This window comes from Chelonoidis abingdonii, chromosome 8, assembly GCF_003597395.2.
Source record: "Chelonoidis abingdonii isolate Lonesome George chromosome 8, CheloAbing_2.0, whole genome shotgun sequence".
NCBI classification, from domain to species: Eukaryota; Metazoa; Chordata; order Testudines; family Testudinidae; genus Chelonoidis; species Chelonoidis abingdonii.
The window spans coordinates 22111918-22129414 of NC_133776.1; the positions used below are offsets into that span (position 1 = coordinate 22111918).

Genomic DNA, 17497 nt, shown 5'->3' on the forward strand with positions numbered 1-17497 from the left:
AAGCATGCAGCCCAATGCAGGAGGGAGGTCTGAACTGTACATATGAAGTAGATAACCCTCCCAATAGAAATGCTGATTGCCCTGACAATACTTTTGGAGTATTCTCTTACTATACTATACAACAAATATTATGAGACCATACATATTAACAGAACTGTATTGTTTGTCTCAAAAGGCAAGAAATATAGTTTGTGTTTAAATATATTGGAAGATTTATAAAAAGGGCAAAGAGGATATGTTAATATCAATTCTTTGCTGAGACAAGACGACAACCTTAATTTGGAAAATTGTTTAGTTTCCTTTTGTTCCTGAGCTGAAGGTAAATAAAGGTCAAAGCAATTATTGGAGACATTTTATGTAAGTCTAGTGGTGACATTCCTGTATTAAATGAAAGACATGTCCCTTGTAATGGAAAACTACTTAGAAGAACATATAGAGAAAAACTGATGTGAGTTTTGAAATACTGGTGTTTATACAAAGTCCTCGTACTACAGGGAAGTGATTACAAGAGAATTTCAACTTGTTTTTTTCTAGCTCTTGTGACTGTAGAGAAAATCCTGAAAACGTGAACTGAGCTCACTTCAAATGGCTCAGAATCCAGAAGGTTGGGCTGAGCTTTGGAATAGTGTGGGTAGGGTGCTGGGGGAGAGGAGAGAAGGTGGGAATGTCTTTATCAATGGGAAGTTACATGACAACATTGGTAAAATCTGCAATATGCCTTTTCATCTGGTCAGCACTAAAACAATATAATCTGATCAGCTACTAACTGTTCTCTCCCTCCCCCCGAATAGCATATGGATTGTGCCCTCTGTAGGGAAGCAGCATAGAGTAGTGATTAAAGAATGGATCTAGGCATCAGATAACCTGGGTTCTGATACTACTCTGTCCAAAGTGTCTACTAATTTTGGGTGCCCAACTTGAGATACTTAGGGCCTGACTTTGAAGTGCTGAACACCCTTAATGCTAATACATTTCAAGAGGAGTTGCCGGTGCTTAGCACCTCTGAAAATGAGTGACCTGATTTACCATTGCATTTCTTCACTTACACAGCAATGTAACTCTATTGAACTCACTATGTGTCACCAGTTGAGGCACTCAAAATTAATGGAGGCTCCTGAAAATGTAGGCCTAAAAGATTTTCTCAAGGACACACAGCAACAGTGTTTCTCAGTTTCCTCATGAATATAATACCAAACCTTGTATAGGTGCTTTGATATACTTGAATTAAAAGTGCTGTATGAATGTTACAATTCAGTTTCTTCATACCCAGCAGTAGACCTTAACTTTCCTGCTTCTGATGCCTGGATGTGTGAGTCAGATGTATACAAACAGGCGTTTCTGGTTACCATTAGGTTAAGCTGTTTGACCTAAGGTGCTTAAACTGATCTTTGCAAAATAAGCTAAGAAATCTAGTGCTTAGATATTTTCTTCTAACTGACAAAAATGTATGAGGAAGGGAAGGCTTGCTGGTAGACTTGGAAGACATATCCCTAAACACTGAGTGTTGGCCAAAAGGCATTCTATAACGTTTTTCAGTTTGAATTGTTGACTGATTTTCTTGTCTCTTGTGGTTCTCTGATTAATTTTCCAGCCACACTTGTGTTGGTGGGGGTTATGTCAGCTGTCATAAATTTGGTCAGTTTTTAAAAGCATCATCCGTCAGCTAGCTGGAAATCATCTGCAACAGAAATAATATAGTGTCATTATTCCTCCAGCAATGTTCTCTGCAATACAGTCGTGATGTGGTAGCTTTCACTGGTTTCTGATTAGTAGACACACATGTATTGGCTAAAGTTAGTCAAACAAAACATTTTCAAAAAATTGTGTTTTATTTTCTATTAAAAAGTCATCTGGATGGACATGCTAACCAGCTCTACTAGTAGTTTAATCATTTGGAAACTGAAAATCTGCTACCTTCATTTCTCTACCTGTCTGTGAATACGAATATTTAGGACCAATTACCAAGCTCATCCAAAAATATTAATATTAAACTCCCTTCAGATCCAATTTATCACTGTTTTGTTTTTTAACTTCATTAGATCTTGACCCAGTAAGATCATACTAGGAGTTGCTGCCATTGGATTTAGAAATATTCATCTTCAGTCTGAGCTGAGCTTATGATTTCACTGCCATGTTCTTCTGATGCCACTTCCTGCTGAGATGAAGAAGTCTGGAAAATCTGTAATATCAAAGCTGTGGTATAATCTCATCTAGCAGTTTGCATCCATCTTCACTTCCATGTCCTTTCTTTTAAATGCATTATTTTAAAATATATATTTTTGGCCTCTACCTCTGCAAAGAGAGCTGACCATTTGTCTGACAGTATCTGTCTTCTCCCCTATGAACAGAGCTGGCTGCAGATGACAAGGTAAGTCACAAAGCCACAGAACAAGTGTTCAGAAACAAAGGCAGGGATGAAAGTAATTTACAGGATTTACTGATACTGCTGGAGTCCTGAGGGGGGGCGTGACCTCATCTAGAAGAGGCGTGGCCTCAACAGGAAGCCTTTAAATCAACCCCGGGGCTCCCAGCTGCAGAGGTGGCTAGGAGCCCCCGGGGCTCGGGGCAAATTAAAGGGCCTGGGGCTCCGGCCACCGCAGAGCTCCGGGCCCTTTAAATCCCCACCGCAGCTCCGGCTGCTGGGGCTGCGGGCGGGATTTAAAGGGTTCCGGGCTCCCCGCAGCCGCAGGAGCTCTGAGCCTTTTAACTCCGGCCCCAGCCCGGCCACCAGAGCCGCAGGCGGGATTCAAAGGGCTGTGGGCTGCCTGCTGCAGCAGGGAGTCCAGAGCCCTTTAAATCCCCACCGTGGAAGCCAGTGTGGTCCGGCACAGCGTACTGGCTCTTGCCAGTACACCAGACCGGACCAGACCGGCTTACTTTCACCTCTGAAAAATGTGAAAATTAACACTCATTTCCTTCTCTTAACTAGGTGTTACATCAAAATCTTAGCACTAGAATCAGTGCTGTTTGACAAAGCCTGGAGATTAAAACCTAAACAGCTTATTCATTTTCTTCATTTCTTCTGAGAGTGCCTCTCTTATATGCTGGATGTGTATTTTAGTCACCAGGAAACGTGTTGTAGCCTTTATACTGGCCATCTTCACAAGCATTGTGAAACCATTCCCACCTCTCACATTAAGAGATTTACTCAACCTGCCAAGGCCCAAATGTGTAACAAAGATCCAAAGGAAGGAGACCCTCCACCCTTTCGAAAAGCTTAATGAAGATATTCAGAATGTTGATTCCTTCTTGTAACATTAATAACCTTCTATAACTTTCATTTGATTCTTTAATGCTCATGTAAAGAGTTTTCAATAGCAAAAGTGAAGGAACATGAACGTTGGGTGGAATGAAGGTATGGATAAAGTCCTCCAAAATAAAGGCCAGGTGTGGGGCTCCGGAGGGATGGGGAACCCAGCCTTAGCTTGATGGACCCTTGCAAAGGCTATTTCCAGGCCTGACACCTCCCCTGTCTCATAAAGGAGTTGCAGATGGGAGGCTGGAAGAAAGGAGAGCTGGCTGGGAATTTTTCAACCCCAAATTTTTTCATCTGAAAACCTCAAACTCACAGTTTTGATGAAATTTCCTCTGCGTAGATTTCTCAGGCCTAGGATAGAATTTCTGATCAGAAAGAGACCAGACCACCCCAAAGTCAACATTTCTACATAGGGAAAAATGGAGGCTGAAGTCCCTGCTCTGAAGCAGGCAGTGAGAGATGTGACCCCTATCCCAGGTGAGCTGAATGCCAGAAGCCCTGGCTGCCCTGGGCTGGACTCTCTCTCCCACCTTCTTTCCACAAGAAAATGTGCAAGGTCTCGATTTCCTTCTGACTGGACTGGGAACAGATGTGGAAACCTTCATTCCCCTCCAGCCCAGTTCCTGTTTTGTGCCCAGCCCATAGTAGGCCAAGTCACCCACCCCTCAGTGCACAGACCCTGTCTAGGCCAGGCCAAGCCAGGCGTTTTCAGTCCTTGTTCAGGGTCCAGCCAGGTGCTAGGCCAGAGCCAGAAGTCTTCAGCCCTCGTCTAGCCTGCTCCCCCGACTACAGGCCCCAGCAGCCTTTGTGCTGGTTCCTGCCAATCACAAGCGAGGCGGAAGCGCACAGGCTGCTGGGGCTTGTAGGCGGCTGGTTCCCTCTAGGGCTCTGGAGGGGAGGAGGCGGCTGAGCCCCGCCCCGGCCGGGGGAGGGACGGGCGCGAGGCGGGTTGGTACCTGCGCGCGGCCCTGCCGGTGTCGTCGCTGCTGTAGCCGGACCGCTGGTGCCGGGGCCGGGCAGGGGTGAAGCGGGAGAACGGGGTGTGCGCCCGAGCCGCCCAGGCCTGAGGCAGCCGGTGCCCCCGTGAGCTCCAGGCGGGCAGCAGCTGGGGGGCTGCGCGAGTGGGACCCGGCCCCCGGCTTTGCCGTAGTACCGGAGCCCCGCTGCTGTCGGGTTTGCATTGTGCCCTGTCCTAGCCACCGGGCAGGGTGGCCCCCGCTGGCGCTGGAGCGGGGTGGGTTTCCCTTTGGGTTTGCGTTGGTAGAACAAAACACCAGTCGGTTTGCTGCCCTGCATCCAAACTGGCAGCAGCCATCCCTGTGTGAGACCCCCGAAGCAGCGGCCGCCGGAGGGACCTGACCTTGCCTCTCAGTAGCAGAGCATGGTGTACATCCCGCTGTAGCATCAGAATAACCCTGCCCTTAGTTGGTTGCACTAACAGAGCGTGCACTGGTCTTTGCTGTCTCACATCAGATCTATCCCTATGGGTGCTGGCTGAAGCAGCAGCAAGAGGAGGTGGCGGCTAACCAACTCTGCCCTGGTTGGGTTATTTTGTAGCACCAACATACGCTGATCTCTACCTTGCATCAAACCCGTCCCAGCCGTCTGAGTGAGTGAGCCCCACTTGAAGCAGCAGCAGGAGCAAGAGGCTGCGGCTAGCCCTGCCCTCGTTGGGCTTGCATTAGCACGGCATGCATTGATTTGCTGCCTTGTCTTAGACCCATCCCAGCCATCGGGGTGCGTGGTGCATGTTGTGGGAGATACACTGTCTCTATAATAAATGATAGAGGATACAATGACTTTGCTGTCTCTGCTGGGCCGGATCATGCGTTACTTCTTGCTAAGACCAGAGACCCTGTTCCTGTTGTGCATCAGCCTGGCCCTCTGGAGTTACTTCTTCCACACAGATGAGGTGAAAACCATTGTCAAGTCCAGCAGGGATGCTGTGAAGATGGTGAAGGGCAAAGTGGCTGAGATCATGCAGAATGACAGGTTCGGCAGGCTGGATGTGCTGGATGCAGAGTTCTCCAAGACCTGGGAGTTCAAGAGCCACAATGTGGCTGTCTACTCCATCCAAGGGCGGAGGGACCACATGGAGGACAGGTTTGAAGTGGTCACGGACCTAATCAACAGGACCCATCCCTCTATCTTCGGAATATTTGATGGGCATGGAGGAGAGGCAAGTTTGTGGGGTGATTAATGCTTACAAGGGGGAATGAATGGATGAGTCCCCATTTTTGAGGGTTCTTTTGGGCCAAGTGTTCACATCTTTTTTTTTTTTTTTTTTTTTTTTTTTAATTTTTTTTTTTAATCTTTACAGAGGGTTCCTAGGCTCGGGAGAGGACTAAGTCTTGGGTCTCCCTTGTCCTCCAGTATCAGAGCTCTTGGAGGAAGTGGGGAGAATCCGTGCATTGACATGCTTTACAACAGGGAATTGTTTGGTCAGTGAAAGCTCCAGGAGGTGGATTCTGCCTTGCAGAACAATTAATACAGACTGCCTGGATAATCTTTTGTTAGGGAATGGTGTGGTCTGGGCTCCTCGTTCTGTGAGGGACTGGGCTCAGCAACAGCAACAGGGCTTAGTCTAGGGCAGGGGTAGGCAACCTATGGCACGCGTGCCGAAGATGGCACGCAAGCTGATTTTCAGTGGCATTCACACTGCCCGGGTCCTGGCCACCAGTCTAGGGGGCTCTGGATTTTAAATTAATTTTAAATGAAGCTTCTTAAACATTTAAAAAACCTTATTTACTTTACATACAACAATAGTTTAGTTATATATTATAGACNAGAGTGAATAAATGAAGACTCGGCACACTGCTTCTGAAAGGTTGCCAACCCCTGGTCTAGGGGGAGACTACACAGATTAAACTTTTTTTTTCTTAAGAATTAATATGAACAACCCTAAATTTTCATACATGGGAAGACGCTTTATCTCCTTTGGTACCCCAGCCTCTTGGTCAAGGCAAGAGAAGCCCACGGAGTTTCTCTTCATCTCGTGCATCTCTCCTGTTAATGATTTGTTTCTCCTTTTGAGGGAAATTCTTGTTGCCACTAAATTTTTCTGCTTGCTTGTGCTAAACTTTTGATTTCCCAGCCAAGGAAGTTTTTCCTTTTTTTTTTTTTTTCACATTGTTTTCTGTGGCTTATATTATTACTTGATAAGATGCATCTTTACCTCAAACAGTAGCTGTGAAAACCTTCTTTAGCTTTTTTCCCCCTATTAGGAATACAAAGCTACCCTTCAGCTGTTTGCGTTGCACGCAAAGAGCAAGTTCTTGTAACTGTGGCTTATTTTTCAGAGTGGAAAGGAAATTTAGAAGGAAGGTCCCTTTATGATATCCTAGGTTCAGCACTGTTATGTGTACAGTATCAGGTTTGCGTATGATTAGGGTAGGAGTGTTTTTGGAGGAGTTGGAGAAGAGATGCATATTAAAATTTCTTCTCACCAGCTGAAGAGCTTGTTTGTTTGTGTGTTACTGTGCTGTGGCATGGCTGCTTTGGATTTCCCTCAGCTGCTCTCACATATCAAGCAGCCAAGGTATCTTCCTGGAAAAGTTCTGACAGAGATCAGGCACTCAGGGAACACACAAGGACAGCAGCTGCTGCCCTTCTAAACCTAAATGTGCTGTTTCTAAACCCCATGCATTGGACAAATGGGAGAAAATTGCCTTTATCTCACTTCAGACAATCTGATTGAGGTCTGCATGACTATTGTCTTCCCTTGGTTAGGATTTTGTCACCTCAGTAATAACCTATTAACACTTTGGTTATTAAAGGCTTTTGTCAGGTTTTTATACTTGGTTATGACCAATACCATATTTTTCCTCCTGGATTGGAAGGAGGGGTGCATGGCAGTGCTAGTTTCTTAGCCATCCTCCAACAAGTGGCAGTTAATTTGTATAAAGCACAAATTCATACCTGCCCTGCCTTCCACAAACCTGATAAAGATCACCTCTGAACTGCTCTGCCCTCTGAGCCATGTCTGAAAACAGAATGTGGAGTAGAAATCTAAGTTTTAAATTGTTTTTTGAAAACAATAAACAATTTTCCTTGTATACACCAGTCAAACTGTGTCTGAAACAACATCGAATTTGATTTAAAAAGCCCAATGTAGACAAATACATAGTACAAGCATTTAGCCCTTGGCATAGTACACAATAGTGATTGTGTGTCTCATTCAGCTGCATCATATATATGTTCTGCCCCCTCCTCTGTGGGGACAGGAGGTGCTAGAGGAAACCTAGGCACTTGTTTCTAAAGCTGAAGATCTTAAATAATGTAAGATTAGAAAGTGCAGTTAAATAACAAAAATATTAATACAAGAACTTTCACTCTTAATAGACATAGGTCTAACCTCAGATTCTAACACTATATACATGTGATATATTCAATGAATAACTTTATATCTCTGCAAACCTTGTTTACCTTCTATACTAATATCCACCTGCTGCTGGTGCCTCTGAGAATTTGTTCTACTTGCTTGACAGTGTAGGGTGTGTTAAAAATAAAAAGCTCTAATTTTGAGGGCTTTAATAGATCTCTCCAAACTTCACTCTAGCGAATGTCTTAAAATACAGATTCTCTACAAAAAGCAAGTGTCTAAGTGCTTCATACATAAATGGTTTTCTGATTTTTGTGGTGTTTCATAAAAGAAAATGAGTTATCAGAGCATAAAGTGCCTGGCCTGTGTGCATTACATTAAACAGTGTGTTTGCATAACAGTTAATTTTATCTACATATGCCTTGTTGATTTGAACAGAGTAGTACAATGCTTGTTTCTACTGTGTGCAAAATATTTGTCTCATTTTTGAGTCTTAGCCGGAAAAAAAAATTTAAAAGGTATCTGGGGAGTCTAAAACAAGGTTAATGGCTCCTTGGAATACTGTGCCTAAACATGTAATAAAGTTTTCATAATGACTTAATTTTCCTTCTTTTTTTTTTTTTTTTTTTTTTTGGCTAAGTAGCTTCTATAAAACCTCTCATCTTGGAAGCAAAGGACAAGTGAATGGCAGTCCCTGAGTTATATGTGGAACAATACATGAGGCAGATTTTGCTTTTCTTAACAAATAGCACTGAAAATATAAAATGCTGAATTAATTCTCCCTTACCATTATCTGTTGCCACATCAGGTGAAGGACAGAGAAGCATCAGCCAAGTAATATTAATTGCTGTTAATTTGTGAACATTGTAAGTGTTTTAATATTGTTAGTTTTGCATAAGTAATTCTGTTGTTAGTGTGGGAATTACAAGACAAGAGAGGCAATCTTTAGTCTGAATGGTCAGTAGCCACCAACTGCAAATTTTGATGGCTGCCTAGACAATAAGTAGACAGTCAAGAATAAATATTAGTGGCATATGTTCTAGTTAAGGGTCTGGTTAGCTACTGCAGGTATAAAAGTTAAAAGGAAAATTACTTTGGGTAATGAAATTTGATACATTATAATATCGTGTGTAGTGCAAACTTTCTTTGGGTAAAAATGATTTGACTATTTCTTGAAGAGCAATATGAATTATTCTTACAGTGTGTGTGTTTAAATGGTTAGAGTAGATAACTAGGTAGAAGATGATGTGGAATCAGTTTGTCTGACGCTTTATGGTGTGACTTTGGACAGATCTCTTAAAGGTGATCTGCAAATGGGGGTGAAAAAACTGGTTGGTGCCTTTTTAATTTCTTCAGGATATAAAAAAGGCCTGAAAGGCTGTTTAAGCATTTTTTAAAAGAAACTTAGGTCCTATATAGGCTGGAAGAGTATGAGGAATAGAAATTTAGTTAAATTGTATAATGGCAAACCAGAAGCATAAAAACAGACCAGCTGAAAGAGGAAGGGATGTTTAGTCAGACTTTAACATTGATAATCTTAAATTATATCTGTATTGTATATAGTTGGCCTTTCTTAACAATACGGTAAGGAAAACTTAAAAAAATTCAGTAAGTAGTTACATACTGGATGCTCCCAATAAAAAGAGTAAAAGGAGCATTTTGTAATTCATGTCATATTGGCCTGTTTAAATGCTAAGAATGTTGAATGTTCTTTTCAACTTGCAAAAGGGAGAAGGCAGAAGACATTCACCAAATAAACAGTTAATGGTTTATTTAAAATACTTGCAGACCTTTTGTGCCAGAAGATCTAGAAATTAATGTCTTAAGTAATCAGTGGGAGATGCTGATAATTAATTAAGTTAGTTGGTGCTGCAATATATAAAGTGAGCGGGGGGAGAGCAGTGGCCGTCAGATAACAGTGTAGAGTCCTTACTAATGTTGTCAGGAATGTACTGTTTGTAGGTCACCCTGCCCTTCCAGCCATTTGCAAATATTGTAAAAATTCTGTGCTTACTAAACCAACTAGAGATGATGGCTGACTGCTGGAAGGAAAATAGTGGTTGCTTTTTCCTTTTTGACAGAAACACCCCCCTCACCTTCCCTCAAGTATTAGTTTTTAACCTGATAATTAGAGCTTTTGGTGCAGTGTATTATCAGGAAGAAAACAGGCTGATCAGTTGTTTTGCCTTTACTGGTATCTATTGAACACAGAGCTTATAAAAACTTTTTACCTGACACGGAGGTAATTGTCTATTTCCTGTAACACTGAAGATAAAGTTTCATCATTAGCATTAAAAAAACAAACACCTCCATCTTGGGCTGATTTGATTAATTGACATTAAAGGTTCCAATTTGCAGACTTTACTCTTGCATTTTGGAAGAATTTTAACTTAAATTATGTCTGAAGGAAGTAAAGGAAATGAGCTTTAATTTTTTTATTTGCCAGATAACACTATCATTTTTAATGTACATTTCCCAAGTCAATCAGAGTTCATATAAGCACAAGGAATCGGTATGGTTACTAATGGTTTTCCTTTTATAGTAACTTACTTCATTCTTCAATCTGGGATCCTTTGCAAAGCACTTAATGTTTTGAATAAATATTTACAGGGAAGGGGTTATGCTGATACTCGAGTCTCAGATCTCTATTTGTCCAAAGAAATCCCTCCAAAATAAAATGAAATATAGTAAAATTTCTATTGTTGGATTAAAAACAATGAGGAGTCCTTGTGGCAACTTAGAGACTAACATATTTATTTGGGCATAAGATTTTGTGGGCTATAACCCACTTCATCTGATGCCTGAAGTGGAAAATACAGTAAGCAGGTATGAAAATACAGCACATGAAAAGATGGGAGTTACCTTACCAAATGTGGGGGGGGGGTCAGTGCTAACGAGGCCAATTCAGTTAGGGTGGATGTGGCCCATTCTCAACGGTTGACAAGAAGGTGTGAATATCAACAGTGGGGAAAATAATTTTTTGTAGTGACCCAGCCACTCCCAGCCTTTATTCAGGCCTAATTTGATGGTGTCAAGTTCAAAAATTTAATTCCAGTTCTGCAATTTCTCGTTATTTAAACCTGCTTACTGTATTTTCCACTCCATACATCTGATGAAGTGGGTTATAGCCCATGAAAGCTTATGCCCAAATAAATATGTTAGTCTCTAAGGTGCCACAAGGACTCCTCGTTGTTTTTACTGATACAGATCAGCACGGCTACTCCTCCGAAACCTATTGTTGGATAGTAAAACAGTCTTAGCTCACAGGTGTGATGTCAGAGAGCTACACTTCCTACATTGCAAAATAACTCTTATATCATTCTGATTAATACCTGCTGTATACACAAGCTTGCTGCAGTTAAGCTAAAGGTATGATATTTAAGCCAATTTAGTTAAACTGGTCAAAACCGTATGTAGACCTTTAATTTCATTTTTAAACCTGGTTTATCCGTTTAGTTTGCGCTGGTAAATTTACGGTGCAAGCCAAACTGGGATAAATGATTTTAAACAGATAAGTGTGTCCATATGGGGACTTGCATTGGTTTAACTAAATCAATTTAAACACACGCCTTTAGTTAAATCCCTGCCCAGGGCTTGTATACACTGGGAAACGAATGGTGTTCTAATATGTTCGTTAACATAAATTATGGTAATATGTTTTAAAACACTCGGCACCTAGTGGTAGAAATATGTTAGCTAGTTATGGTTAACCCTACTACTCATTTTCCCAGCCCAGATAATGATTATGGAGTTAATGCAGCAGTTGAGAACATTTTAAACTTTTAGTCTGTATACAGTAGAACTCTTTTTTTTTTTTTTTTTTCTATTTCTCTTTTGACAAACGCAATTATAGTTCAGTAAAGTAGTAGAGTAGAGGAACAGAAATGATTAATAAACTGTCTTCCTTCAAGTATAGTAGATAAAATATAATTCAAGAAGCTAGATGTATGTACTTATGTGACTTAAGATTTTGGTGACCCCACAAGGCACTCTAGCTTTTTCTTGGTTCACATCTCTTCAGTACTCCTTTATGACTATGTAGTATTGGCTTGAGAGAGTTTGACACTTTCTTATGTAGTCAAAATGAATAACTGGAATTTTCGGGACTCTGGAGGCTTGACTTTTCAAACTAGCCTGTGGCTTGTAGAAGTGGTGTTCTGTAGAGCTCTGCAGTGGGACTGGGATAACAGCTGAAGCAGGTAAAATGTACTTTGTTGTGGGTGGGATTGGATGGGCAAAAAAACCCCAGACTCTGGTAATTTGCAGGAAAACACTAAATCTCTTCTCAGGCCTGGGGTACACTACGCATTTAAACCGAATTTAGCAGCGTTAAACCGATTTAACCCTGCACCCATCCACACAACGAGGCCCTTTATATCGATTATAAAGGGCTCTTTAAACCGGTTTCTGTACTCCTCACTGACAAGAAGAGTAGCGCTAAAATCAGTATTGCCATGTCGGATTAGGGTTAGGGTGGCCGCAAATCGACGGTATTGGCCTCTGGGCGGTATCCCACAGTGCAGTACTGTGACCGCTCTGGAAAGCAATCTGAACTCGGATGCACTGGCCAGGTAGACAAGAAAAGCCCCGCGAACTTTTGAATTTCATTTCCTGTTTGGCCAGCGTGGAGCACTCACCAGCACAGGTGACCACGCAGAGCTCATCAGCACAGGTAACAATGCAGTCTTCTGAGAATTGAAAAAGAGTTCCAGCATGGACCGCACGGGAGGTACTGGATCTGATTGCTGTATGGGGAGAGGATTCTGTGCTAACAGAACTCCATTCCAAAGACGAAATGAAAAAACATTTGCAAAAATTTCCAAAGTCATGATGGAGAAAGGCCACACCAGGGACTCAGTGCAGTCCCGTGTGAAAGTTAAGGAGCTCAGATAAGCCTACTAGAAAATCAAAGAAGCAAACGGAAGGTCTGGGGCAGGGCCGAAAACATGTCGCTTCTACGCTGAGCTGCATGCAATTCTTGGGGGGTCTGTCACTACTACCCCACCCCTGTCGATTCCGAGGTGGGGTGGTAATCTCAGCCATGGCTGAGGATTCTGCGGACGGGGAAGATAAGGAGGAGGAAGAGGAGGACGAGCTTGCAGAGAGCACACAGCATTCCGTTCTCCCCAACAGCCAGGAGTTTTTTCTCACCCAGATGGAATTACCCTCCCAGCCCTCCCAAGCCACTAACCCAGACAATGAAGCCATGGAAGCAACCTCTGGTGAGTGTACCTTTGTAAATATAAAACGTGGTTTAAAAGCAAGTGTTTTTTAATGATTAATTTGCCCTGAGGACTTGGGATGCATTCACGGCTAGTACAGTTATTGGAAAAGTCTGTTAACATGTCTGGGGATGGAGTGGAAATCCTCCAGGGACATCTTCATGAAGCTCTCCTGGAGGTATTCCAAAAGGCTTTGCAGAAGGTTTCTGGGCAGGGCAGCCTTATTCCATCCTCCATGGTAGGACACTTGACCACGCCATGCATGTAGCAAGTAATCGGGTATCATTGCATGACAAAGCCTAGCTGTGTATTGTCCCGGTGATTGCTGGCATTCAAGCAACGTTCATTCTTTATCTCGCTGTGTTATGCTCAGGAGAGTGATATCATTCATGGTAACCTGGTTGAAATTCAGGAATTTAATTAAGGGGACAGAGATGGCCATTCCTACTGGGCTGTTTGCCTGTTGCTTAAAAGAAATCCTTCCTTGCACGTAGCCAGGCGGGGGGAGGGGGGAATGGCGCTGAGCTTTTTCACGTCTTTGGCTAGCAGAGATCTTTCCTGCTACCAGCAACGCGGTGGGGGGAGGGGTAAAGTGATCATCCCAGAGAATTGGATGGGAGGGTGGTTTCTGCTGCTGCATGTTAACAGGAAAGAAGCAGCACTGAACGGGATTTGCTTGGTATTTGGGAAAGGAGGGCACTGTGTATATGAAGGCTGCAGAAGCAGAAAGACAATGGTTACCTATGGATGCATGCAAGCTGAATTCTGCTGCCCGACCTGCATCTGTGAAATCTGTAACACCAAGAGCGCAGGCACTCATATTAAGATGCAAATGCGACCTTGTAGTGAAATCACATGCTCTATGTAAGGTGAATAGTGTTGTTCACTGTGAAAGCGTATAAGCATTGTTCTTGAAAATGTACCTTTTTAAATACTTCTCTCCCTTTTTCCCCTCCCCATTGCAGCTGCAATTTTTCAAGCCTCCCTATCCATCTCGAAGCATCTCAGATAAGGCCGCGGAAAAAAAAACAGACAAATGTTCTTGGAAATCATGAAAGTGATCTGCAATGAAAGAGGTCATCTGAATGGTGGAAGAACGGGGTATCAAATTACAGGAAGATCCAGTGAACGTGAGGAGAGGAGGGACCAACGTGAGGAAGGTGGCGAGCAGAGATCAGAGGTGGCAGCAGGAAGATCAGCGGTGGCGGGATGCAACGCTGAGGCTGCTGCGGGATCAAACTGACATCCTCAACGTCTGTGGAGCTTCAGGACAGCAGCAGGTCACAGAGTTGCCACTGCAGTCCCTGTGTAACCACCCTCACCCCTCTCATGTTCCATATCTTCCTCACCCAGATGTGTTAAGAACGCGTGGAGAAGGCTCGTGCACCGCCACTCCACCCCCGTGGCAGCCCAGCCAAAGGCTGTCATTACTTTGAAATTTTTTAGTGTGCCTTTTCCTTCCCTCCTATCCTCCTCCCAAACCACAACCTGGGCTACCTTGTCAGTTCTCGCCTCTTTTTTATATCGAATTAATAAGAATACATGATTTTTAAATGATAGTGACTTATTTCTTAAGCAAAGCTATAATCGAAGGGGAGGGTGGGTTGCTTACAGGAAAGATGTCAATCAAGGAGTGAGGGGTTCATCAGGGGAAACAACACAGCAGTCACACCGTACCCTGGCCCGTGATGAAACTCGTTTTCAAAGCTTCTCTGATGTGGGTCTTCTAATCGCCCTCGTGTCTTGCTGCACGTAATCAGTGGTCAGGTGATTTGCCTCAGCCTCCCATCCCACATTAAAGGTCTCCCCCTTACTCTCGCAGGGATTGTGGAGCACACAGCAAGCAACAATACAATGGGGACGTGGTTTGATGAGGTCTGAGCGAGTCAGTAACGTGCGCCAGCGCACCTTTAAACGGCCAAATGCACATTCTACCACCATTCTGCACTTGCTCAGCCTGTAGTTGAACAGCTCCTGACTACTGTCCAGGCTGCCTGTGTATGGCTTCATGAGCCATGGCATCAGGGGTCGGCTGGTCCCCAGGATAACTACAGGCATTTCAACATCCCCAACTGTTGTTTTCTGGTCTGGGAAGTAATTCCCTGCAGCAAGCCGTTTTTAACAGAGTAGTGTTCAAATGAAACGCGAGCGTCATAAACCCTTCCTGGCCATCCACGTGGATGTTGGTGAAACGTCCCTTGTTATCACCAGTGCCTTGCAGCACATTGAAAAGTACCCCTTGCGGTTTATGTACTGGTGCCTCGTTGCTCCGGTGCCAAGATAGGGATATGGGTTCCATCTGTCGCCCCCCCCACAGTAGGGAATCCCATTCTGCAAAGCCATCCACTATGACCTGCACGTTTCCCAAAGTCACAACCTTCGTAGCGCACTTAATGATTGCTTTGGCTACTTGCATCACAGCAGCCCCCACAGTAGATTTTCCCACTCCAAATTGATTCCGACTGACCGGTAGGTGTCTGCATTGCAAGCTCCAGAGGCTTTCTCCACTCGCTTCTCAACTGTGAGGGCTGCTCTCATCTTGTATTCTGGCGTTTCAGGGCAGGGGAATCAAGTCACAAAGTTCCATGAAAGTGCCCTTACGCGTGTAAAAGTTTGCAGCCACTGTGATTCGTCCCCAAACCGCAAAACTATGCGGTCCCACCAGTCTGTGCTTGTTTCCCGGGCCCAAAATTGGCGTTCAATGGCTAGAACCTGCCCCATTACCAGCAGGATCTCAAAGTGCAGGGACCCGCGGTTTGAGAGATTCTGTGTCCATGTCGTCGTCATTCTTCATCGCTGCTCTGCTGTAGCCGCCGCTCCTCGCTGCTTTGCAGATCCTGGTTCAGCATAGACTGCACGAGATGCGTCAGGTGGTTTACAAACGTCCAGATTGCGATTTTGATCTGAGCAGGGTCATGCTTGCTGTTGCTTATGGCGTTTGCACAGTCACCCAGGAAAAGGCCGAAGCAGTTGTCTGCTGCTTTCACAGAGGGAGGGGTGAGGCTGTACGAAACCACCTGCGACAATGTTTTTTGCCTCATCAGGCACTGGATCTCAACCAGAATTCCAAGGGGCAGGAAACTGCGGAAACTATGGATAGCTACCCACAGTGCAACGCTCCAGAAATCGACGCTAGCCTCGGTTCATGGACGCACACCGCCGAATTAATGTGCTTAGTGTGGCCGCGTGCACTCACTTATACAATTGTTTTAAAAAACCGTTTCTGTGAAATCAGAATAATCTCGTAGTGTAGACGTACCCTCAGTTTTGCATGAATAAAATTTCAGCCATTTGTTTTTAAGAAACATTTAAATACTTATTTAAGCCTGGATAGAAAGAATTTGATGTGCATTATAACAAGTTTAAGCAAGATTTGTTTTATTCTTTTTTGTAAAAATTGTTAAAGTCGTTTATATGATAACAGACCTATTTATTTTAGTGGCATGATGGAGCCTCTCTTGGAGGATTTGTGGATCTAAGATTTTTGTGGGTTGGGAACAGAATAAAAATGCAAGAAACAATGCAGAAGTGGGTGGGTGGTATTGTGGAGCAGGATGGGACTGGGATTAAAAAAAATGTCCAGTGCAGGCTAGAGTGGTCTGCTTAGCTGTTGGTAAGAGAGAGAGCTTTGTCCTTTCTCCCTCTTCAGTGTTGCCGGATATTACAAGACAGATGATGCTCTTATCTCAAATTCGTGCCCCCCCCAGCCTTTTTGTAGTTGCTTTATTCCTCCATAAATCACTCCAGTCTTCTGCCTCACTCAAAGCTCAAACAGCAACAGGAAATTGACATGATTCTTAACAGTCTCATTGCTTCCCATAAGGGTCTAAATAGCAGCTAGTGAAACTGACCAATGTCCTGTTAATTTCACTCAATTGACTGGTAAACCTGTATACCAGTAGAGGCACTGCCGCTGTAGGAAGGCAGCATTGTATCATCAGTTTACATTGGTTTTTGTTAGGAAGACCCTTTGCATCTAGAAAGGCTAAGTAATAACTTTAAATAATTTAAAAACTTTCATTTTTAAGATTTTTAACACTGATGACTTATGCCTCCACACTTGCAGAGAAGGCTTCTCCTGTTCTCTGAGCAGATTTTTCAAGCCCTTTGATCGAATGTACTGAGTACACTGTATGAGCACCCTTCTGGTTTTCACATCCTTCAGACTGTTGTTATTAAAGGATTTTAATGCTTACTGTCAAATGTAAAGACGTGATCAGAAAAGTACAGTATAGAAAACCTAAATTCTGACATTCTTACAGATACTTTTTTCCTGCAATTTATCAGAATGTTAGCAAATAATTTAATTTATTGAATGAACAGGAGAGAGAGAGAGAGAGAAACCTCTGGATTCTCTCTAATTTAAAAAAAGGTCATTTTATAGGACATTGAAGAAAACTGTGAGTGATGTGGGAGATCCTTGAAATGTTTTATGCTTTTTAATAGCAGTTTGTAAGCTGTCCATTATACCATAATGAAGGGGTCCCCAGTGTGGTGGCCATGGGCACCATGGTGCCCACGGGGGCATCTAAATGTGCCCGGATCCTGGCCGGCGGTGGAGTATCCGCCGAAATACCGCCTAATTTCTGCGGCATTTCGGTGCCGATGCCTCTCGATGACGCAACTTGCTGCTGACAAGTGACGTCATCGAGAGGCATCGCCGTTGAAATGCCGCAGAAATTCGGTGGCATTTTGGCG

The 17497-nt window shown here is 43.5% G+C and overlaps 1 protein-coding gene and 1 long non-coding RNA gene across 3 annotated transcripts in view; both read left to right on the plus strand.

Annotated features, from left to right (window-relative positions):
- Nucleotides 1-4171: 4171 nt before the first annotated feature.
- PPM1L (protein phosphatase, Mg2+/Mn2+ dependent 1L) overlaps nucleotides 4172-17497 on the plus strand; it is a 180095-nt gene continuing 166769 nt past the window's right edge. The window contains exon 1 of one of the 2 annotated variants that reach the window (XM_032778174.2): nucleotides 4172-5435. In XM_032778174.2, coding sequence (XP_032634065.1) covers nucleotides 5037-5435 — 399 coding nt within the window. In that variant the 5' untranslated portion in view covers nucleotides 4172-5036. Of the gene's footprint in view, nucleotides 5440-17497 lie in introns of both variants that reach the window. The other variant, XM_075068415.1, reaches the window with a different exon arrangement.
- LOC142047187 (uncharacterized) overlaps nucleotides 8105-17497 on the plus strand; it is a 64943-nt gene continuing 55550 nt past the window's right edge. The window contains exon 1 of the long non-coding RNA XR_012656359.1: nucleotides 8105-12799. This is a non-coding gene — a long non-coding RNA (uncharacterized LOC142047187). The remainder of the gene's footprint in view (nucleotides 12800-17497) is intronic.